At 35.6% G+C, this 25572-nt stretch overlaps 1 protein-coding gene across 1 annotated transcript; it reads right to left on the bottom strand.

The window, feature by feature from the left end:
- Positions 1–807: 807 nt before the first annotated feature.
- LOC133533519 (uncharacterized) lies at positions 808–22919 on the bottom strand. The gene is made up of 8 exons (XM_061872502.1): positions 22663–22919; positions 21397–21556; positions 12454–12554; positions 8354–8535; positions 5083–5171; positions 4221–4284; positions 2615–2761; positions 808–2321 (listed from the first exon to the last, which is right to left on the bottom strand). The coding sequence occupies exons 3-8, from the start codon at positions 12455–12457 to the stop codon at positions 813–815; spliced, it is 1995 nt and encodes a 664-aa protein (XP_061728486.1). The 5' UTR covers positions 12458–12554; positions 21397–21556; positions 22663–22919; the 3' UTR covers positions 808–812.
- Between the last annotated feature and the right edge of the window lie 2653 nt (positions 22920–25572).

A 25572-nucleotide genomic window follows, 5' to 3' on the forward strand; every position in this document is an offset into this window, starting at 1 on the left:
ACTGTAAAACGTTGTACGATACATGTGCGAATAGGTAATTCGCAACTCGTGTCGATTTAAAACACTCCCTTCGGTCGTGTTTTAATTTATCGCCACTCGTTTCGAATTTCCTATTTTTCGCACTTGTATCGTAATGTACTATTTCATGTCACTATATGATGTTACTATAAATGTTGTATTGACTTGTAAAAGAGCCCTTGAGGCCTACTTGCAGAATAAATTTTTGAATTTGAATTTTGAATACATAAAATAATTTGAAACCGTATAATATTTCAGGACCACATAAATATTATAGCAATTTTTTAGGGTTCCGTACATAGAGGGTCAAACGGGACCGTAATTACTACTAGACCGTTACTAAGACTCCGCTGTCGGTCCGTCACCAGGCTGTATCTCATGAACCGTGATAGTTAGATAGTTGAAATTTTCACAGATGCTGTATTTCTGTTGCCGCTATAACAACAAATACTAAAAAGTACGGAACCCTCGATCGCCCGACTCGCACTTGTCCGGTTTTTTTAGCACTTGATGACAGTGCAAAGTTGCGAACCAAAAAATATAAGCCAACACACCAACCAAACAGATAAAGGCAATCAAAATAATTGAAGTGCATTTGCGAGGGTGGAGCGGAAGAGGGTTCGCGAATGGGCCTTTTATATTTTAGGGGTTCTGCTAATTAGGACAGAAGACAGAGGTATACGTTGTCTCCATGTCCCCCTTAGCAGCAAGATATCAGAAAATGATCGGCAAAATATAGGTGTAAATAACCCCTATCTCCGTTCCATCAATGGAAATAAAAAATGCAATAAATTTTATTCCAATGTTTTATTAACTACAGTGTTCATGACGTCCGCAAAGATTTTGTATATCTCACTTTTCCCTATTAAGTTATTACTGTCGTGAATTTCTTTTTTAAACGGTTTGGGATCTATACTCAATCCTTCTTCATGTGTGCCTAAATATGCTCGTGGATGAACTTTCTCGTCAACATCTGTCAAATAAAGGAGAGTTAGTACGGTTCCCGAATCTTTAGTTTTATCTATATCTTTCAAATTATTGCGTAATGGACTTTTATCAGTATACTTATAGTCCTCAGTTTGAGAATTTAACTCGCTGCTTATTTCCAGCTGTTCTATTAATTTCTGGATTTCATGTTTTACAATATCGTCTGTAATATCATTTGCAAATTCAGCATGACCTTTTTCTTCTTTATCTGTAGTAGATTCACGACTTTCTTTCCATATAATGTTGTCTAAACTAGCATTTTTAGTAACTTCTGTATACTGGACTTGAATTTTATTTTCATTTTGAGTAGCTGCATGAGTGTCTTGATATTTGGGTAAAATATTTTTACCATCATATTCCAAATCAATAGGATGTGGATTTCCAAGAATATTTGGAGGATTTGCAGGGATGTAACCCTTATGCACAGTGTGCCTATCTGTATGTTTTGGCATATGTATATCTTCGAACTGAAAATTGATTACAGTAGGATTACGATGTTTTTTTCTTAAAATAGTATTGTCATTTTTAACCATTGGAAGTTGTTTTTTAATTAAACTAGTTTTATCAAAGTTTTCTTTGGTGTTGACACCTGTTTCTCTTGATACGAGATCAACATTATCAGCAGTTGATTTTTTTGCCGAAGGAGCGTTCTCAGAGATATCAGATTCTGAATCCAAATTGAAATTATTTTCCGGTGGTTTTGTCACTCTGAGATTCTCTATATCTGTTTTTTGAATTTCTCTTGACTCTGTAGGTTTTGGTTCAAAGTCAAATACTTTGGTTGCACGATCTACTGGATTCATACTTATACCATCTGAATCTACGTCACTTCTATCCATATTTGTTTCTTCTAGAGATGTGATCTCTTCTTCATTTTTGGCTTCAGCATCTTTATTGTGTAGATCTTCTTCTCTTAATGCATTACCGATTTCTTCTTCTGGAGACCGATCAGAATCAATAAATTGATGTACTACTACTGGATTATTTTCGGTACTAAGTCCGTTATTGTATTTTATTTCGGGGTCTTGTTCTTCGTCTGGTAGATTTACTTCTTCTTTTTGGGGAGTTCCTGATTGTATGTTTCGGATTAGATCCGCACTCTCTTTGCTTTGCATTCCAAGCTTTTTAAGTTCATTCAGCACTATTTCGAGGTGTTCATCTATGGGTGCAGTGTCTTGGGCTGGCTCGGTATTTGTACCTTCACGTTGTAAGGGGATTGGTTCTGATTCCCCGCCGATCCCGTATAGAATGATTGGTTTATCCAATACTCGAAAGGGTCTTTCTGTTGTAGTACTGTGAGTGAATCGAATTTTTTTCTGAAATGTAACCAGAGAGGTTTATCATGTGAAAACTAAAAAAACAGTGTTCGTGTAGTCAGCGTTCTGTACGTTGGTCGTTAAATCCGTGCGAGCTGATTTAAAACGCTGTCTCGCTTACAAAAAGTAGTGCCATGCCAATCCGCACCAGTGTGACCGCTTAACCGCGTAAGCAAGTTTATTGTGAGAGATCCCTGAACTGGTTTTCTATAAATACCGTACCTACTGAAACTGGGGATTTCCAGTTCTCTCTGTACAAACTCAAGCATCTAAGAAGACAGGAGAGCAATTACCTGATCCATGATGGCTTGAATCCAGTCGACATAAAACCCGACCTTGGTGAACACTGTGGGCGTGTCAGGTCGTCCGCAAATCAGAGAGCCAAAGCTGGTAACGCCCACTAAGTACATACCCGAGACGCCTGGGTCGCCTACGTCATGCTGGAGAAAGAAGAGCATGAAGTTTCAATTTAATTGGTGAATAACTCAGACGGTATACAGCGTGCAGTACAAACTCTAATGGCGTGCGTAATAAATACTCCGTCAAAAATGTCATAGGCTCATGGGTTTTATTTAAATTAACATTAAAGGAAATAAACGTTAACGTAAGTACGTTTTGTGTAAACTAACACAACTTATCTTATAAGTACCTTTACAAGCAATTGTTGTGTATATATAAATATATATATATTTCGGGGATATCGGAAACGGTTAGGTCTTATCTCTGGGAAAACGCGCATTTTTGAGTTTTATTTTATATTTTCCAAGCAAAAATCGGTCTCCCAGATATTGATTTTTATGTGTGACTCAAGTTTCTGCAACAGTCTCTGGTAAACCTGTGAATAAGAACTCAAGTTTAAACTAAATATTTATTAGAGTCTGCTAAACTGAGTCGAGTCAACTCGAGTCTGAAAGGAGGAGGAGGAGTTATCGAATTAGCTGTGTAAGAACTGTAAGTGCCTGACTGTAAGGCGTTCGACTTTCAACCGGAGGTCACGGGTTCAAAACCCGGCTCGTACAATGAAAAGGAAAACGGCTTCACTCTTAAGAGGGAGTAAATGTTTTTCCACTTCTAAATATTTTCCATTCTCCATAATTTCTTAGCATGTTATTGACACAATGAAAAACTAGGTTTATAGGTTTTCCGTTTTTGTTAAAAATTTGCAATATAAAAAAAAAGTGAAACCTATAAACTTATATATTATGCTGAAGCGATCGACATCAAAATCAAAGTGATTTGTTAAGATTTAGTTAGTGGAAACCGTTTTCTCCCGAAATGGAATTTCATAGAAAATGTACCGTTATTTCGTTAGGATGGTAAAGTTATTCTTCCCTCTGAGCATCTCGGAAGCCAACCCTTTGTATTATCTTGGGAGTATACATTGAAAGAAAAGGGCCTCTCAGATGCAACTTCGCCCTCGACTAATCTTCGCATTATGCTACTAGAGGAAATTGACACTTAAGTCCTTTAATGCCTATATCCTCTATTGTGATGCGACTAACGTGTGGGCATCTCAATGCAGTTGAATTTGATAATTGATCATTTTAATGGACATTGAGGGTTTATAGTGCACATTTCTTATGTTTTAAAAATACTGGGATCCTGCTATTACATTTAAAAATACCGGTATTGAAAAATGGCCAAAAAGACTGGATTCCGGTATTTAGAAATTCGGGATCCTGGTATTGGAAGCCCTTTGGCTTACAAAAGGTTTTGGGATACGGGATTTACATATTTTGGGTATTTCACCTGGTAAATGTTAAGATTTTTAAGCCCGTGTTAGAATGATGTCCGGACTTTTGTCAAGATATTCCATTTTTCACGGCAACTCTCGAAACATTGCGCTTGGATTTCCGTTGCGTTAGCGTCCAGAACATGTCAGAACAGACTTGAACTTACATTGCATGCACCTTCGCCTTTTGATATGAAACCGGCGCAGAAATTTGTTCTAGTTACGAACTTCCTGAAATAGTTTACAGTTTATTATAATTTGGGCACCTTCCTATAAGTCGGAGGAATACGTACAATCACTCTTATACCACTACGTACGTCTACGTTCGTCTGCTGACCATGACAGAATGAGACGGTTAATAATTTTAAGCCGAGCAAAAATTTGAACCCAACTTAGGTATCAAAATGGAACAAATATCATTGAGTCATCTTTCCTAGCGTTGTCCCAGCTTTTCAGCGGCTCATGGCATGGGACCCTAGAGTTCGCTTGGCTAATTTCAAAAGTAGAGATGCAACGAATAGTGGCTTGGCCGAATACCGAATATCCGGCGGATCCATCGGCCGAATAGCCGAATATTCGGCCGCCGAATAATCTCTTGTTTCTCGCTGTAGGCAGCCTTTGATAGAAATTGCGCTTATTCTGCAAGCAGTGCGTATTGAATTGCGGACATTGCGGTGCGTTAGTTTTCGTCATGTGTGTATTTTTATTTATTATTCTCATATTTTTGTACTAGGTAGGAATAAATAAATAAATAGAAAAGATTATACTGATCTTAATAATTGATCAGGTAAGTAAGTACTTGTAGTTTGTTACTTTTTTACCCCTCGTTACCGTTATCTACGTGTTAACGTACTATTCGGTATTCGGCCCAATACTATGCCTCTATTCGGTATTCGGCCGAATAGTGAAATTGTGGCCAAATAGGCCGGATACCGAATAGTGGCCGAATATTCGTTGCATCTCTATTCAAAAGCTACTGGAACGAGTTGGAGTTTGAATGTGGGGGAGTAATGATTGATGTTTACTTACTTTCCATATATTTCTCTGCACGACTCTCTATCGTAGAAGTCCAGACTAGACGCATGTAACCTGGTTCGATGATATTGTATATTGCTCTCCTGTAAAAATAACAAGTCAAAACTGCGTGCGTTGTCATAGTTGACAAAAATGCGGGAACTTTAACTTTAATTAAAATTTTAGATCCTCGGGTGCACCAAGGTGGTTGACATAGCTCAGATGTTAGTCTGTAAGGAAAGAGAGGTGTCGTGGAATATAAGGGATATAAGTACAGGGTGGACAAAAAAGAATGATACACTTTGTTTTTAAATTTTAATTACATTAAGTGGAAATTTTATTAAATATTTTTTCATAAATATATTATTCAGGGTTGGCAATTGTATACGGAAGATAATTTCTGCCAAATGTATCCCACTAGCAGCAAGCAATTTTATCTCAAATGTTTCTGTTGTTTAAAACACGTTGTTTGCTCGATTAATTTTGAAAAAAAGTGACAGAGATTGGCACCCAAATTCTCCAAATTTTGTAGCTCTTGACTTATTTCTGTGGGGCTATCTAAAATTACGTGTCTATGCTAACGAGCTGATGAAATTTAAACAGTTAAAACCGACTATTCGACACAAATGTACTAAGATAATGCCAAAAATGTGCGAATAGATGCTGAACATTGGGATGATAAGGGCTTACATTTGCCTGCTGTTAGAGGTGGACATATGTCGGACATTATGTTTCGCATGAATTTGCCAACCCTGAAGAATATATTTTTAAAACAATACCTAATAATTTTTGAACTTAATACAGTTAAAATTTAAAAACAAAATGTATACTTCTTATTTGGCCACCCTGTACATTCTATGACTTCTCTTTCAGCACAGACTCTACAAAATGACACCCTCCCGGGCGCACGCATGCGACAACTATACTATCCGCAAAACTATCTGGCCGGTCAAGTCATAGGCACTGGTCCCACCGCCGGCTACAAACTATAAGCGAGTGAAACTATAAACTACAAACTAGTGGGCGAGCGGCGAGAAGCGAGTATAGTTTTACTAGTTTAGACGCTGAGCTATAAGCGAGTGTTTGCGTGCGACGGGCGATTACTCGCTCCACTAGCTCAGCCGGGTGGCCCAGCATAAAGGTAAAAAACTTAAGAGGGCCCTATTCGCCAATGACCTATACAGGGTGGAAATAGATTTTGGGTCAGTGAGTGCAGCCACCAGATTCCGTACTGCTAAGCGAAAATGGTCTTAGAAGACCTTCCTTCTATTTCAAATTAATAAAGATTGGCGTTTAAAGATTTTTGAAAAAACATACGGGGTGCGAGAAAATTTTTGACAAACTTTTTTATTATGTCTATCGATTATTTTTTCTTGTCATTCTTTTTAAAATATCTTTTTTTTTTCTTCCGTCTCTTCAAAATTGCCACTGCCACTACACACACGCTTTTATAAAATACATCATCATCGTCATCCGAACTGGACAACAAAGATAGTTCATATGATTGTTTTAAATTCATTGTAAATACGTGCACTCGCATCCACCTCATAAGGTAAAATGATCGGTCTGATCGCCAAGCAGGCACCGGCGAGTACCGCTGAGCTAGTTTTATAGTCGATAGCTTTTATCGCGGCGGTCAACTAGAAAATAGTGGTCCCACCGCCAACTATCAGCGAGCTCGGCTATCAACTAGTAAAATTATGTACTAGAAACAGTTGACAATCAGCGGGCGGCTAGTAAACATTGTATGGAATTATCGCTTACTCGCCGGGCGGTGGGAGAGTGTCTTCGCCGGCGGTGTGAACAAGCCAGCTATGAACTATAAATATATATCTCTCTCTTTTATTTACACGAAAGCGATTATCTTTTGTTCGTTTCTTGAGCTAGAAAATAGCCGATAGTTCATAGCTTACTCGCTCGCGGTGGGACCAGTGCCATAATGCCATCTCTTTCACTCTTGGTTGGTCTTAACAAGGGTAAAGGAGATAGCATTATGATCTCAGTGGCCAGTTAGTTTTGCGGCAAGTACAGTATACTTGCTTGGAGGGTAAAATTTAACTTTTTTTCCTTTCAGCTTGGGTAAAAATGCTTTCGTATGTCCAGATGTTCTCCTTTGCAGGTCGCATTTGTCAACCGATTCTCATGAAATTTTGATGAGCAGTTTCGGTACTTAGAATATTTCTGCTGTTTCGTTCTTTGGGAAATGTTCAAAATGGTAGAAATTGGCATAAAGTACTTAATTAGTAGGGTCTATAGCGCTTAATAAGAAAGTAAACTGCTTAATCGTCCATACAAAAAGAGAAAACGTGTTTCCACTTCTAAACATTTTCCATTCTCCGTGATTTTTTTAGTATGTTAATGACACAATTAAAAACTAGGTTTATAGGTTTTTCTTTTTGTTTTCAAAATTTGCAATATAAAAAATGTTTTATTTTTAAAGCGAAACCTATAAACCTAGATAATATTATGCTGAAGCGATCGACATGAAAATCAAAGTAATTAGTTAAGATTTAGTTAATATAAACCGTTTTCTCCCGAAATGGAAATTCATAGAAAAATTTCTGTTACTTCGCTAGATTCAAAAAGCTATTCTTCCCCCTAAGACTAGCGGCGGTATCATGGTCGCATTTTTATCACTTGTCACTATGCCCGTCACTTTCATGCTTACTTACTTGTTAGAGCGTGACAGGCATGGTGACAAATGACAAAGAGCCGACCATCTTAGCCCTACATGTGAGTTCGCTGTGATAGGGACTCAATGAAGTAAGTACTTTTTAAATGCTTTATATCGCAAGGTCTACAGCTCACACAGTGTTGCCAGGTAAGCGGAAGAGAATTATCGTACTTGAGTGTCAAAATTATCGTACGCCTGTCAAAAAGGCACTACTTCCAAAATTTCTTGCAAAATAAGCTTACATATCCAATGTATAATCAAACAAAAACGCAATTTTCGTATAAATTGGGAAAAAATCTGTCGTATATTTGTGTATTTTTGTGATAGATCCAAACGGTTAACAGGAAATTTCTACATTTTTGACGTAGGTAAATCAAGGAGCTGAACACCCAAAAGGTGTTAATTGTAGCCTATTACCTAAGTAAAGTGTCATTTTTGCTTAAATTTTTGGTGGCATCATCTAAGGGCTGAAATTATCGTACATTTGCGTACGATAATGCTCTTTGAAACGTACAACATACCGGAGCCCAAATTATCGTACGTGTACGAAAATTATCGTACGCCTGGCAACATTGGCTCACAGAGCCACTAGTTCTAATGCCACAAACTTACCGTTTTAGCGCCCCATCCAAGAATAGTAATAGGTGGTGTGTTCTCCGGCAATGCAGCTGCGGCTCGGTCAATCTCTATCTTCTTTACTCTCGAATGCCTGAAGCTGAGCACCTTTCGGAGCTGCATGATAGCCAGGTTACCGTGCAGGGTTTTGGGATTGTATGAGGGGTGGAAGTAGACTTCTATACAGGGAGGGTACATATTAAAATGAGGTCAAATGAGACAGTTTATTTGGCTCGGGGCAAGAGAAACAACAGGAGTCTTGTCCCAATGTTTCTCTAACCCCATCTAATTTAAATAACCGGCCAAGAGCATGTCGGGCCACGCTCAGTGTAGGGTTCCGTAGTTACTCTTCCGTCACAATAAGCTAAACTGGAGCTTAAAGTATAGTAAATTGTTAACCAAGGGATGAAACGGTACCTTTCACCCGAGTTAAACAAATAGGCAAATTTGCATAATCAGTACCTAATTAAAGTAAGTCTTTTTACTATGAAGGGAAAACTTTTTGCGATAACTCAAAAACAGCTAAACTGATCATGTCCGCTATAGTTTTCATTTAATGTCTTTCTTAAGCTCTACTTCCACGATTTTTTCATATTTTTTGGACCTATGGTTCAAAAGTTAGAGGGGGGGGACAGATTTTTTTTTCTTTCGGAGCGATTATCTCCGAATATATTCACTTTATCAAAAAATGTTTCTGAAAACCCCTATTAGTTTTGAAAGACCTTTCCAACGATACCCTACACTCTAGGGTTGAAGCGAAAAAAAAATTTCACCCCCACTTTACGTGTAGGGGAGGTACCCTAAAAAAAAAAAATTAGATTTTATTGTACGACTTTGTCGGCTTTATTGATTTATATATCCATGCCAAATTTCAGCTTTCTAGCACTAACGACCACGGAGCAAAGCCTCGGACAGAAGACTTTTTGAAGAACCCTATACTGTAGACCCTCGAGAAAACCTAATAAAAACTTATACATTCAAAATATATATTGTATCAAAATATATAGTTAATTTTTAACAAGCAGAAACGTCTGCGAACGATGCTATTAAGCTTAGAATAAAAAAAGTGGAAAAAATACGTCTTGGGTGAGACTTGATCCAGAGGCCGCGAGTTCAGTACCCCTAGTGGAAATATTTTCGAATTTTCGACAGCGAAACGTGACGTACGCGTTTGCGTTAAGTGTCATTTTGTATGAGATTTTTGACTTTCCAAAACGTCCCGCTTGGCGCGCTGTTCAAAAACCCATACAAAATGAGACTTAACGCAAACGCGTACGTCACGTTTCGAAATCGAATTTATTTACACTAGGGGTACAAGTCTCAACCAAGACAGTAATTTTTCCACTTTAATTTATGTAGAGTTATTTGACAGAAGTTCAAAAGTCATACGCGTGGAATATATAATGGTCAAAATATATAACACCTAGATACCAAACTAAGTTGGTAGCAATTTTGATAGCCCAGTCCGTGTAAGTGTTATTTTAAACGTCAAACGTTTATCTAATGATGACATTTAAATAACACTTGCACAGTCTGAGCTATCAACATCGCTGCCAACTTAGCTTGGTATAAGGAGTTGTCGTTGAGATTCAAGATGGCGAAGACGTCTCGAGAATTTTTTTTTGTGTTTTGCTCATTTATGTTGTTCAAAGTGTAGTATTGATAGCTTATTATGCAGTGAACTATCGTGGAAGTGTGCAGTTAATGAAAAACTAATCTTGAAACGCGTTTAATTTAACCATGTTTTAATCAACATCCGGCAATCCATCGTGGCTTTTAGTAAAGTCCAGCTATCTCTTTATTAAAAGCAACTACCGAATAACGTCATGCTCTACGAGCACACTTAAAACTTACAACGAAACTTGACATTGGCAAAATCATCATAGATTTGATGGAAGCCATATTTTAAAAGAAAAAGAAGAAGCTTGGTATAACTTTAGTATTTAGAATAATTGTTAGTGCTTACAGCTTTTTGGTATAAGCTTAGGAATTCGAAATAACTGTCTGCAACTGTTATATTTTCTGCTAACAATTTATTATATTGCAAGCGTATGAATTTCGATTTTACAAGTTTTTATTTAATTTGTAATTTCTATGTTCATTTGATATTTACCACTAGCTAGTGGTAAATATCAAATATAAATAGTTTCGGTGAAGGAAAACATCGTGAGGAAACCTACATACATCTGCGAAGAAATTCAAAGGTGTATGTGAAATCCCCAATCCGCATTGAGCTAGCGTGAGGACTATAGCCCGAGCCCTCTCGCACATGAGAGGAGGCCTGTGCCCAGCAGTGGGACGTAAATAGCCTGAATTATTATTATTATTTATTATTAATTTCTATGTTTATTTGTAATATGCTTATTCGGGTCAAATCTTACAAGCTAAATTAGATTCACTTCCAATTATTCAATTTAGCTGAAACATATAAGTAAGCACTATATAAGTTGACGCAATGCAATATTATGGTACCATCAAGCTGATCTAACGATGGACACAGGATGTAGCCACAGGAGCTCTGTCATAAAACAACGCAACCATTAGTATATAATAAAATTAATAGCGATATTGACATTTATTCATGCGTGTATAGAGAGTGTAAGAACAAAGTATGTAACTGGCTAAAAAACCTGACTTATAATGAAATTGAAGAGATGTTAAATTAATATTATATATTCACACACACACAAACACACAAGAAAAGATAATTGTTGTACATTCTACCTTAAAAATATATATACATAAGTTGTTGCAGTTGTTATAATTCTATTGTTTTTGTTTTTCTTAAGTAAAATGCTAAAATGCAATATCATCGAAAGATAATATACGAGGGCTGACCCGAAAGTTGTTAGTTGCTTCGGCTCTACTCATGCGATAAAATTTTTATTTATACTATTGTGAGGGATTTTTTAGTACTTATTAAAGTGGTGTAAATACATTTTTAGAAAACGGTTATTTTTGTTTTTATTTTATTTCTACTTCGACGCATCGAAGCCTAACCTTCAGTCATGAAAATCAGTAATTGAGACTCCATATGTGCTGTCATTTTATCGACAGTTTTTGTAAAAAAAAAAAAAGTTTTTTAGGTGCTACTAATGACGAATCTCGGCCGTTATTTTACGTATAATTCGTTTTGATTGAGTAAATATTATTATGATTTAATAGGTGTCAACAATAAGTCCTTTCCTTAAAAGTAAAAATGTCTGATATTTAAAAAATATATATATGCATATAAGATTAAATTATTGATTTATACATTGGAAATAGCAGAAGGAAGATAATAATTAGTCCCGGGTAAATTTAAGTTCAATTTTCAAAGATTTCAATACGAAATTCATTTAATTGTGCCCAAAATTGCCGTTTTTTTCTAAGCAATTCGAAACTCCATACAAAACAGCTTTCAGTTAAAAATATATAATAAAAAAACTATTTGCATTAATTAAAAAAAAATTGCTGGCCATAAGTAGCATTGAAATATCCCTCACAATAGTATAAATATTTTTTTTTTCGCATGAGTAAAGCCGAAGCAACTAACAACTTTCGGATCAGCCCTCGTATGTACATATACGAACATGTTATATTGTAAGCAAAACATCCTGTGGAAGAGCGGTGTTCTCTTAACACAAGTATCTTAAATACTTACAAAGAGGCACCAGCACAGCTACTGTATACCAAATCATAGTTATTGAATAAAAGTATTTTTTTTTTTTTTTTTTATTAGGTTACACCGGTTGCGGTTGGTTAGGTTAAGCACAATTATGTGCTTTGGGTTTGTTAGTATTGTTTCTATGAGTATTAGTTTCCTCTTGAAAGAAGTCAGTGAGAAAAGCTTCTATAAAATATAAACATTTTGACAAAAACTTATTAAATACGTCGGCGGCCGTTCGTAAGACTAGGCAGATTAGGATATTCCTGGGCATATCGTGAAACGTGGAGATTTTTATCTCGATCAGTTTGCCCTTCGGGGGTCTGAAGCAATCTAACGAATCTATCCTACCTATTTAATAGTTTAATGTGAGTACCGTTAAAACATTACACAGGAACATTACGATCTGCCTAATCTCACGATCGGCCGCCGGCATATATATTTTTATTACCCATGACGGGAACGATCTCGCCGCCAAAGAAGAAGAAGTCGGACCCGGCGCGAATGGCGATGAAGCTAGGGTTCTCGCGATAGAAGCGATTATTGTGGGCTCTGAAAACAGACATCAGTGGCGGGCCAATATCAAAATTGTATGTGGGTAAGGTACATTTAGGGTAAAGGCACCTATTACCGTGGTAGTTAAGGAACTTTTCAAAAGAGATCCAAAAATTAAGGGTATCAATGCTGTCTAACAGCCAGGAATATTTTTTTTTCATCAGAGCATTTAATGAACTTTCCGTTTCACACGTTTTTGGATTCATTTTGGGTTATTATATGTATTAAAATATTTTATGAAGCCAAAATGACCAAATCTTCTATTACCGTGGCAAGGGACAGACTGTGATTCTATTATCGCGAATTGAGCTTTCATTACCGAGGGTACAATTGGCATGATTTTTCTGCACTCGTTAATAGAAATCAAACTCAAAATTCGAAACCTAATACCGAGGGTTAAAACAATAATAACGACGTGGGTTCTGTATATTATTTTTGTGTCATTAACTTAATTAATGACACAAAAATAAAAAATAAAACTATAGGAGTATGTTTAAAAATAAGAGATATATTCGAAGAGATTATAATTACACTTTGGCACAATCAAATACTATTAAATAGTTAACTTACCAAGTACCCACGAGTACCTGTATAACAAGTTATAAGTTGAATGTTTTACATGTAAAACAACAAAAATTACTATTAGTAAAGTTTTACTAAGGACGTATATGACAAATAGGCCTGCCTGTTATTAAATAAAGTAATTTTTAAATGCTATAAAGATTGATAAGAATTTGTCTTACTGACATAATTAGCTGCACAAAAAAAAAACAAGTAAGTAACATTTACTCATAAGGCACAGCGTAAATTATAGTCGAAGTTTTATAAGCTGGACGTTTATCACCTGAGTGAAAGTTTACCACAGTGAAATGGTAAACGTCCACCTTATAAAATTTCGACTATATATAAAAACATGAAAATTTTTAATTCTAATATTTTTGATTATTAAGTATAATATATATTAATTAAGTTAAATAAAGTCTCTCACATTTTATGTGTTATAATTTACCCGTTTATAATTAACAAATCACAGTACTTTTCTTATTGCTGATTCTTATAGCTAAAAAAATCATGTCTGAGATATTGGACTACTGTATAAATAAAATTATATAAAAAAAAATCTAATCGGAAATGTCCGGCAGTTGGGTACCCTTCCTTGTCAGAGTAATAACTGAATCAGAAAACAGAAGAATTTAAATCTGATAATGATAACTGAAGTCTAAATTTTATCAACGAAATCTGTACTTGCGGTACCCTAAAGGGGGAGGGTAGCTTGGCCCAGTGAAGTTTAGACGTCTATATCGCTACTGCTATGAATATTATTGTTTTAAAATATAAAAACCTGTGCATTATCCGTAAAAGTGTTGATAAACAAGAGCAAATCCACCGCATATTTGAGGATCACTTCAAGAACACTTTGGTGAGCAGTTTTTGGATCAAATATCGATATTATAAAATGTAAATAACAACCGTTGGATCGTAAACGACACGCACACAGACACATATTCAAAATAACAGCCGAAAATGATCAAAATCTCTCAAAAATAAGGAGGTAATCAGCTGTTCAACACCACTCCACTGACAGCAACTTCAACTGTCTTGTACTGTCGCTTGTCAGTTGTCACTTCATCACCGTTTGACGTTTGCGTTTCATTTCACGGCGAGTTGTAACTGCTCGTTCAGAAACTTTGTTATTTTATTTATTGAGAATATTTAAGAGCAAAGTCTTTTACAATATAATTATGGCATCCAAACTAAAAAATAAATTATGTTTTAAGTGTGAGAAGGAAGTTATTACACCAAAATACTTCTTGCAATGCTCAAAATGTACAAATGTCTACCATCTTAATTGTACCATCGTTACCCAGAAAAGATACATGTTAATGACCAAAGATGACAAAAAAAACTGGATATGTACTAACTGTCATACAGAAAATGCGGAACTTAAAATTAAACTAAAGGATCAACGTTCCTATTCTCGAAGACGAAGAATTGATACGATAGCTATATCAAAACATGCCACAAACAACAAGCAAAGCGGAAAAAATCCGTTGGAAATTAACACAAGTGCACAAGCCAGTCCAAATATTGCAACTCCACATCAAGTAATAACTGATGAATTATCTGATTCTAAGCTAACGATTACATCTGACGAAAATGATTTAGACAGCTTCACCTCAAAAACTAGCACACCAGTCAAACCAACCAGCTTACCTAATATTTCATTAAACAATTCAATCGAAATGTCGAACCTGCGAAGCAAAAACGAGCAACTTACAATCCAGCTATTAAGCGCACATGAAGAAATTGAAAAACTAAATACTGAGGTCTCTGAACTGAAAAAAACGGTGGAAAACTGCCAGAAGACAATGTGTACTTACAAGAAACTACTAACTGACGAAACATCTATCCAGAATACGCCAAAGAATAGCATTAAAAAAAGAAAAAAGAAGCTAAACGTAAATAACAGCTTAAATGATACACCCAATTCACAAAGAAAGCCTATTGAGGTATGTGACCGTGTAGTACAAGGCAAGAATGACGAAACACTTACGACGCCCTCGTCTGTTGAAGAGAATTCTGTTGAAAGGAATTCTGTTGAAGAGACTTCTGATAGCAGAACAAAAAGGTCACCGTTGGTACCAGAAGATCCTGAAGTACATGAACGAAATAATGATAAAGTTTCGTCACAGGGCGAGAATGCAACCCCAAAAGCGACAACACCATCGTCCTGTGATAAAGCTTATAACACAACGAAAAAATCGCAGACGTTTCCGGAGAATCAACATAAAGCCAAACATGAATATAAAAACAAAATTTGTATTATAAGTAGCAATAAAAGGAATAAAATACTTCAAGCAGCAGAGTCAACATTATCGGGTCGACCACAAATTTGCCATTACTTAAAGCCTAACTGCGGTATCACTGAACTTCTTGAAAACATTTCAGAAAAAACTAAAGGCTTTACTTTAAATGATCACTGCATTGTAATTATAGGTGAAGAAGACTTTATGGAAACAAAAAATTATTGCTATTTAGTAACACTAATCAAAGAGACTCTAATCAACATAAGGTACACAAACTTTATTATATGTTTACCAACTTATAAATTTACACATACGTCATCAATGTATAACTGGCGCATTGAAACTTTCAACAATTTGTTATATCTAGACAACCTAAATTACGAATATGCTTATGTAGTAGATTCTAATCAAGCTGTGAGTTACGACTATGACTCATTTTATAAATATTCAGGAGCTATTAATAACCACGCCATTAGGGCCATTTTTCATGGTATTGAACAAACTTTAGCTTATATTACGCACAATGATAGGGAATACTCACTCTATACAGAGTCTCAATACGAAAATGACAAATGCTACTCTAATAAGGCTGTTCAAACTGACCCAATGCCCGAGACGCAGTTATTTCGTGCCAATACCAGCACCGATGACAATACCTTTCGAAAATAGCGCTACCTTGTTCCATCAAAATATAAGTGGTCTTTTGAGTAAGAAAGACATGCTTGAGTTGTGTCTGCAGGAGTTATTAGATGATGGTGTTGATGTCGATATAATTTGTTTTTCAGAAACCTTTATCAGATCAGGTGAGGAAAAAAATGTTCATTTAAAGGGATATATCCTCGCTTCTAGTTTCTCAAGACAATGTCAGAAACGCGGAGGGGTTATGATACTGTGCAAGCCAAATATACAATTTAAAGAAATTACCTGTCTGGATGAGTGGACACAAGAACTTAATTTCGAATGCTGTGGGATCGAAATTCCCGATTATAACTGCATAGTCTTGTGTCTTTATAGAATTCCAAAGTCTGACTCTGCCATTTTTATCAGGAATTTGGAAAGCATCCTTCACCAATTGCGGAGTCGAAAACCTCGTAAATTAATTCTAGCGGGTGATTTTAATATTAATATTCTAAACGACTCAAAGGACTGCCAAATACTGCAACAAACATTTCAAAACTATAACCTTTTAAATCATATCACCTTACCTACAAGATTGAACTCGTGTATTGATTTAATTGTTAGCAATATGCCCGAATCTATTGCTGCGGTTCATGAATTGGGTCTCTCAGACCACAATACAGGTCAAACTTTATGTTTTCCAGTTAAGAAAAACTGCTGTGATGTGGATCATTGGCAAACTTATAAAAGAGATTTTAGTGAAGAACATATTTATAAATTTTGCCAATGTCTAGAGAGCTTACGTTGGGGTACTGTATACGAGCAAACAGACTTGAATAGTGCATTTGATGACTTTCATGATACGTTTTCTTTATTTTATAACCTTTGTTTTCCAATTAATATAATTCGGGTCAACAATAAAGAAAAAAAAAAGCCAATGGATAACTAAAGGGATTAAGACAGCCGCCGTAACGAAACGAAAGTTACGCTATGACTTTTATAGAACAAAACAGCAAGTATCCAAAATTAAATATCACAAGTACTCCAAGATACTCAAAAACTGCATAAGATATTCTAAAAAAAAACAAAACCATTCTTACTTATACCGGTCTAAAAACAAATGTAAGGCTGCCTGGAATCTAATTACTAACAAAGCATTCAGTAGATGTAAACCGCATCACATCAACCAAATTAAGACTGAGGACAAGGTAATCACGGATTCTAATGACATAGCAAACTTATTTAATGATTATTACACAAATCTAACTAAAAATAATTATGTTAGTTCAAAACACCCGCTTCGCACTCAATCACGAAATTCTACATTTTTTCTATTTCCGTGTGATGAACAAGAGGTAGTCAATGTAATCAAAGCATTAAAACAAACTAACGCAGTAGGTTATGACGATATTTCCACCAAAATAATTAAAAGATGTGGTTCCCTTATTGCACCAGTATTATGTTACCTAATAAATCTATCTTTTACACAAGGTGAATTTCCTAATCGTTTGAAGATGGCAATCGTCAAACCATTGCACAAAAAAGGGAATAGGGAAGAATTAAGCAACTATCGACCAATTACCCTGGTACCTGTGTTTTCGAAGGTTTTTGAAAAAGTAATGCTAGCGAGAATCATAAAATTTTGTAATAAATATAAAGTTATAAAGAAGGAGCAGTATGGGTTTCAGAGTGGAAAATCCACATCCTTAGCAGCCTTCATGTTGGTAAAAAGTGTAATTGAACATGTTGATCAGAATACACCCACTTGCGTAGTCTTTTTTGACATGAGCAAGGCATTTGACTTCGTTTCACACCAGAGACTTCTGTGCAAATGCGAAATGTATGGTTTGAGAGGTCTTGCTTTAAAATGGATTAATAGTTATTTAAGTGACAGGAAACAGTGCGTTCAAATAGAAAATATAAGTAAAAATATACAGACAATTACTCACTCCAATTATTTAAGAAATGAAGTTGGTGTACCTCAGGGTAGTGTATTAGGCCCATTATTATTTTTATTATATATTAATGATCTACCTGACATTTCCAATCACCAATATATACTCTTTGCTGATGACATTTCTATAATTATTCCTTGTATAAATGTAACTACATATAATGATGACATTAATAATTTAATAAATCTTGTAATGAATTGGTTAGTATCTAATAATTTAAATGTTAACTTAGATAAAACTAAATATATTCAATTTTGTAACAGGAAAGAACATGACAAAATATGTGTTAAGTATAACAATCATTTAATATCTGAAACTGATCAGCATACATTTTTAGGAATGTTACTCGATAAACATAATTCATGGAAGCCTGAAATTGAAAAGAAATGTAAAAAAATTAATAGCTTTGTTTACACACTACGAATGCTTTCAACTCTAATAGATATACCAACAGCTCTCCTTGCCTACCATGGATACGTAGCGTCAGTTCTGCGGTATGGCCTTTTATTGTGGGGTAACTCTTGTGAGGTTGATAGGCTGTTTATCAGCCAAAAAAAGTGCATAAGAGCAATAAGCAATGCACCACCACTTACAACATGTAAACCCTTGTTCAAAGAACTCAACCTCCTTACTTTGCCATCAATGTTTATACTAGAAGTAGGTAAATTTGTAAAAACATATCCTGAACTATTCACACAGTTAAAGAGTGTATGTAGTTTTAATACTAGGTACCCTACCAAACTTGTGCTGCCTAAAGTAAAATCTAAATTATGCAGCAGGAATTGTTACTGCATGGCAATAAAAGTGTATAACAACATTCCGAGAGAAATAAGAGAATGTCCACAACCACTCTTCCTTAGAAAATTACATGAATGGCTCATAAACAAGCAATTTTACTCCCTACAAGAATATTTGTCGTATAAAGGTTTGTAGTAGCATGTTTTTATAATTTCATGACTAGATATAGCTAAATTAATTTAGTTCGTAGTCTTAGATATAGGTACTAGTACAATAAGATATTATATTGCGTGCTGGATCTCGGCAGATTGTGATGAACTTTTGTAAATACTAACACCTTTTGTACTCACTTTCATGCAATAAATTATGAATTATAAATGCGATATTTCAATACAATACCAAATAGTCACTCGGTAATAGATAACTCTTTAAGAGCCTATTACCGACCCATTCGATATTTCTCTGGGTCGGTAATAGATTTCTATACATTCTATTACCGAGGGTAATCTGATCATACCATCGGTAATAGGCTTAATTTGGAGTTTAATTAAACCTAATTCCGACCCATAAAAATAATAAAACACAGATGGTTTTTCAAATCAAATCAAACACGTATATTACAAGCTTCTTGTAAAGACAAAATCACATAACTGGCAAGTAAATTTTAGGTTTTAACTCAAAATAAAAAAAAGTTGACAGATTAAGGGTTCCCATAGAAACAAGGAAATCGGTGCTGAAGTTTTTGTTAAAAATTAAGGGTTAGTTAAATACTTTCCATACCACGGAAATAGCTCTTTAATAGCGTGAATAGATCAAGATTAGAATAAATAAAAGAAATTATAAAATTGATAATTTGTACCAAAACTAAAGAGTAAATAACAAAACTACCACTTTTTCTATTACCGTGGCATACCACGGAATTACTTACCACAGAAGTAATTGGCGCCTATCACCGCTGTATTTTATTTTCAATTTTAAACGTATTTCCGGGTCAAAAACTAAGTTAAAAGTAATTCAAAATCGTGTAGAAAACAATACACAACCTCTTAAAAGGCATTGCACTAGTTTATTTGCCATAACTATTACGTAAAACACTAAGTAAGATTGGAGTGCACTTACCTGTGGTGTCACGCGTCTGTATGGAACAACCGGTTCTTGCGCCGCCGTCGCACGAACTGACGAATCGCGAGTTTTTTGTTACACTCACACAAATGCACACTAATGGGCACGATAGACCAATGAATGAGCTTGTTTTGTGTATGCTTTATTTCTTAGGGGATAGATCTGTTTGCTTGCAAAATGCGTATTTGTAAACACCGCGGTGTTAGACGTCGATTTTGATACCCGCGTTAATAGCCGCCGTTACCCTAGCGAGGCCCTCTGGTGGCGCAAAATTAATGAACATTTTTAATACGTTGTGTCCGAGTTATACTTATTAGAGGCGCGAGGCGCCCCGGACAGCGAGGCTGTAGGCGGTGGCCCACGTCCCACACGCCTAACGCCGCATATACTCGTAATAGACGGGTCGATCGCTAAAATATGGTAAAGTCAGCATCAAAAGTAGCGGATCAGACTCCATGTCAAATGTATAGTATATATACATTCTCTTTTATTTCCGAAAATATTCGTTTTATCAAAAAATGGTTTCTGGACTTATTCGTTTCGAAAGCAGAAACCTATCCAAAATACTACAGAACATGGCTTAAAGCGAAAAAAAAAAAACAATAAGTATCGGAGGTTCCCCAAATAAATTTTTTTTCGATGTTTAGTTTTACCGTTCTGTCACTATTCATGATTTGAACGAAATTTGACTATTTTAGAACTTTACTGTAGGTAGAGTATATTTTGGTCGCACTTTTAATATTTGATGGGCAATCTTGTACGTATTTTACAGATGGGAATAATATGGAAGGTGGAGGTAAGGAAAGAAATCTCCATGTACCAAAAAGTGTCATCAAAAAACCTTAAATAGGTGGCGCTACAATACCAAGAATACTTGAACAAAAAAATCAAATCATAGACAGCGCACTTCACTCCGTCAATAACGCTTCAGTTCTTAGCTACTCTGGAGAGATTTGGAACTATTATTTATAGCCGACAGCTGGACACTTTTGCAACAATTCTACCATAAGAGATGTCACTCCTATTAATTCCACACTCCATAGGGAATAATTTATAAACGTCATTTTTCATAGAAATTTGAAATTAACGTTCACACTTTCACATTCTGTCACTGTAAAGTTTGTGTACCTAAGCAAAGAGAATTTAAAATAGAAGTGGATTATCAAAGAAAATTTTGTAACCACACAAAATTTACTGCCATCTGCACACATGATTAAAACTTTCAGAACGCCATTCGACTTTGATCCTTATTTTTTCACTGATTTGTCTTAAATTAGTTAAATATCAAAAAGTGGCGCCATCTTACCGGGCAGCGGCTAAAGGTTATGGCACTATCGCTCGAAACGATGTCGCCATACCTTTGACCTTTGATTTATTTGATGGCGCCACTTTTTGATATTTAACAAATTTAACACATATCAGTGAATACATAAGGATTAAAGTCAGATGGCGTTCTAAAAGTTTTAATCATGTGTCGAAAGATGCCGGTAAATTTACTGTAGCTACAAAATGTTCTTTGACAATCCGCTTCTATTTCAAATTCTCTTTGGTGTAAGCTATATTAGGTCTGATTCTATTACATACAAACTTAATACTTACAGCTGTAAACATGATGCTGCGGTGATGACAAGGTCGTCTTTAATGATGGAGCCGGCACAGGCAAAAGTGTTCAATACATGAACGCTCACTACAAACGGGTAGGTTTTGATATTGACTGTCTTTCCTCTGAAGATCCGGCGGGTTGGAGTGTCATCCGCAACTGTCGGAATAAATTATTTACTGAAAAGTAACAAGTACAGTCAAAGAATTATATTTCTGACCCATTTCGTACTTTGTCACAGCGTCAAAGAGAATTAAGAAGACCAAGAGTGCTCACTCCATACAACGATTTTGTTACCAAAAATACTATTATTTTCGTAGTCTACATCTAGCGTCAAGTACCGGAACTACAGCTAATATTATAACCAAAGTAAGCGTAGAAGTTGAAATTGAGTTCCAGTTATTCTAGTTATAATATTAACGGAAAATCGTTGAGCATTAGACTTTTTGTTTGCCGCGACATCTATTGTCGAGTTGCAGTACTGAGAGTTCCGCTACTTGACGCTAGACTACGAAAATAATAGTATTTTTGGTAACAAAAACGTTGTATGGAGTGAGTACTCTTGGTCTTCTTAATTCTCTTTGACAGCGTCAATCAACATGAATGTCGCCAGAGACCTCATACTCGTATTATTGTCATTGTACAAGGTACAAAATCAGTCGGAAATTAAATTCTTTGACTGTACCATTAACCACACGGTTAACTGAGAATTAGCGACTGCGTCAACTTGTAACAAAAAATGTTTTAGTGAAATATCATAATTAAAAACATTTAATTTATATAATTATAAATCAATATTTAATTTATATCGCGTAATATTATCTTTAGGACGTAATAATCGTGTAGAGGTGAAATAAAAAAAATATATAAAGTTTTTGGGTATCCAAACGTATGGATTACGGTCAGGAATTTTAAAAAGTTGAAAAAGTAAAAAGCACTAGTTAGCAAATAGTACATTACGATACAAGTGCGAAAAATAGGAAATTCAAAAGGGGTGGCGATAAATTAAAACACGACCGAAGGGAGTGTTTTTAAATCGACACGAGTTGCGAATTACTTTAAATGTTCGACACAGTAACGTAATATGCTAATATTCGCACTAGTGCGGTAAGGTATATAGCACCATATGTACTGTAACACGAGTCTGCGAACGCTAAACAGCTACGTAAAGTAGTACTTTTTGAGCAACTGTATAAATAAATAAAAAGATGTGTACCAAAGTGATTCGATACCAACGCTCAAATCAGAAACGATCAAGATCTTACCCCAAAATGGATTCTCTTCAGTGTTTCCTGTTCCACTACCAAATTCTCCTACTCCGTCAGTATTATTATTATTTGAATCATTATCTTCAAGTCTTGTTAAGTTCTTCTGACTTCTGTCCAAATCCAGTCTTTGTTGGTATAAATGGTATAATGCCTTAATGTTCTCGGGATTACTTGCATACGTTTCGATATATTCAATAACTGTATCGTTAAGTAGTTTGAATTTTACTGTTATATTTTCTTCAGCCAATGCATCATCTAAGGCTGAGGAAAAAATTGCATATTAGCCACTATAGCTTTGCTCTGGATATGAAGGCGATGGTCCTGAGTTCGAATCCCAGTAAGGGCATTTATTTGTGTGATGAGCACAGTTATTTGTTCCTGAGTCATGGGTAATTTCTATGTTTTTAAGTATTTGTATATTATATATATATCTCTATTTGGAAAAGTATTCCAGGGTGGCGCGTTTTTTCATTCGCTACTATTGGTCCTGACTGTACAGTCAGCTGCAAAGAAAAGGTAGCCCCCTGCATAGAAATTTGTTAGTATAAAGGTTCTAAGCTAGGGTAGCAACCCTAGCTAGGGTGGGACGTATGGCATACGTCCCCGTTTGAAGCTTGGTGTCCCGGTGTTCCCGTCATTATAATAATAATAATAATAAAGACGTTTATTCAAAAAGTTTAAACATAAGTACATAATAAAAGTACACAATAATGCTTAGAAACTAATTGAAAGGGAAAGTGGCTCAGCTAATGTCTGCGCCAAAAGGCCTCGGGGCACAGCGGCCCTAAGGACTTCCAGCAACGGACGCTGTTATTCTGCAGCATTAAGCAAATTGTCTCCGCCATTGCTCAGAATTTTGCAAGGGTTATCATACGTCCTCTTTTAAAGCTTGGTGTCCCGGTAATACTCACAGGAGCAAAATTTTGCACCCCCTCCGTCATGAAATTTAAATAATGCAAATAAACACAACCGCCCGAACTCGGGCGACTCGCTAGTCAAAAATATAATTCGGATCTTACCAGTTTCCCATGCTAGCGATCCATACAAGTCTTCACTTTCGTCATCTGCAGTAGTATTAGTCGACTCAGCCGCTAGTCTACTCAATACTTCTCTACACTCCTTCTCTGCCACAGTCAGATTTACGTAATGATTAAATATGACAGCAAACTCCTGTAATTTTGAGTCGTTGGGAGCCAATATTTGACTTGATATGCCTTTTAACAATTCGGAGGCTGCTATGTCCTGGGATAGTTCAACAAGACCCTGGATTAAGTGAAAACAACTTAATACAGTCCAGAAAATAAAGGTAAACATGTGAATACCGGAAGTCAAACGTTTTTGAGGGAGCTGTAAGCGTTATCAGTAAATAATTTATGATATTATTTTTATGTTTTATTTGCAATTTATATCGACATGTTGTAACGGTGCCAGTGTTAAAGAAGAAGTAGTAGGTAGCTAAATAATAAAATATTTCAACATTGGTGACTTGACTATATTATTTCAGTTAAGTTCTATGTATTTAAGTATTTATAAATATTTATATATAATATATATCGTTGTGTAAGTACCCTTAACACAAGCCTTATTGAGCTTTCTGTGGGACTTAGTCGATTTGTGTAATAATGTTTTATAATATTTATTTTATTTATAAGTTCAGAAATTTAATAAAATTATATTATATAAGTATGTTAAAGTTATAAAGGGATTTTAATTGTATACTTAAGTAATGCCGTTAAAAGTTCGTAATAAGAGCCGTAATATTGAAAAGTATCGACCTATATCTAAATTATGTCAGTTTAGCAAACTTCTAGAAAAAATAGTTACTGACCAATTAGCTGCTGTTGTGCGACACCATATAATACCCAATCAGCATGGGTTCTACAGAGGCCGTTCAGTTGATACAAATTTGTTAACCTTCACGAATGACGTATTACAAGCTATGGATGATGGATTATCTGTGGACGCCGTGTATACCGATTTTTCCAAAGCATTTGACAAAATATGTCACTATACCTTATTATGCAAGCTTTGGGAACTCGGTATACACGGTGATTTGTTTCGTTGGATTAAGTCATATGTAGAAAATCGCACACAGTCGGTGGTAGTATCAGGGTTTATCTCTCAAAGCAAATATATCAGCTCAGGCGTCTCCCAAGGCTCCCATTTGGGGCCTCTATTGTTTACGTTATATATAAACGATATCGTAAAATGTATATCCCACTCTCACGTTCTTCTTTATGCAGACGATGCAAAAATCTATAAAGTTATTCGTAATTCTTCTGATTGCGAACTGTTACAAAATGATCTATGTAATTTTGAGCGCTTCTGTAGAGAGAATAATTTGTTTTTAAACATAGAAAAATGTAATACAATTAGTTTTACTAGAAAAAAAACACCGTCTTACTTTAATTACAAATTATGTAACCAGGACCTGGTAAGAGTAGGGGAGATTCGTGATCTTGGGGTAGTCATTGACGAGAAATTATCATTTATACCTCATATCGATTCCATTTTAGCTAAGTCTTTTAAACAATTAGGTATGATCCTGCGAATTGGTAAACCTTTCAGGAATACATTAACACTTAAAATTCTTTATAACAGTTATGTACGAAGTCGGCTTGAGTTCGCATGTGCGGTTTGGAAACCCCATTACAGCATTCATATTGACAGGATAGAGCGATTGCAAAAAAAGTTCCTAAAATCCCTTGATTTTAAATGTGGTATTGAATACAAAGATTATGTGGAATCCTTAAACCGTCATAAAATGCAGTCACTAGAGTGTCGGAGAGACTGCGTTGATTCTGTTCTATTATTTAAAATAATAAATGGTTATATTGATGCCCCTAGCTTGTTGAAAGACATATGTATAAGAGTTCCAGGTAATAAAGAGCGCCGATGTCGTCCCAG

Source organism: Cydia pomonella, unplaced genomic scaffold (assembly GCF_033807575.1).
Source record: "Cydia pomonella isolate Wapato2018A unplaced genomic scaffold, ilCydPomo1 PGA_scaffold_173, whole genome shotgun sequence".
Classification (NCBI taxonomy): domain Eukaryota; kingdom Metazoa; phylum Arthropoda; class Insecta; order Lepidoptera; family Tortricidae; genus Cydia; species Cydia pomonella.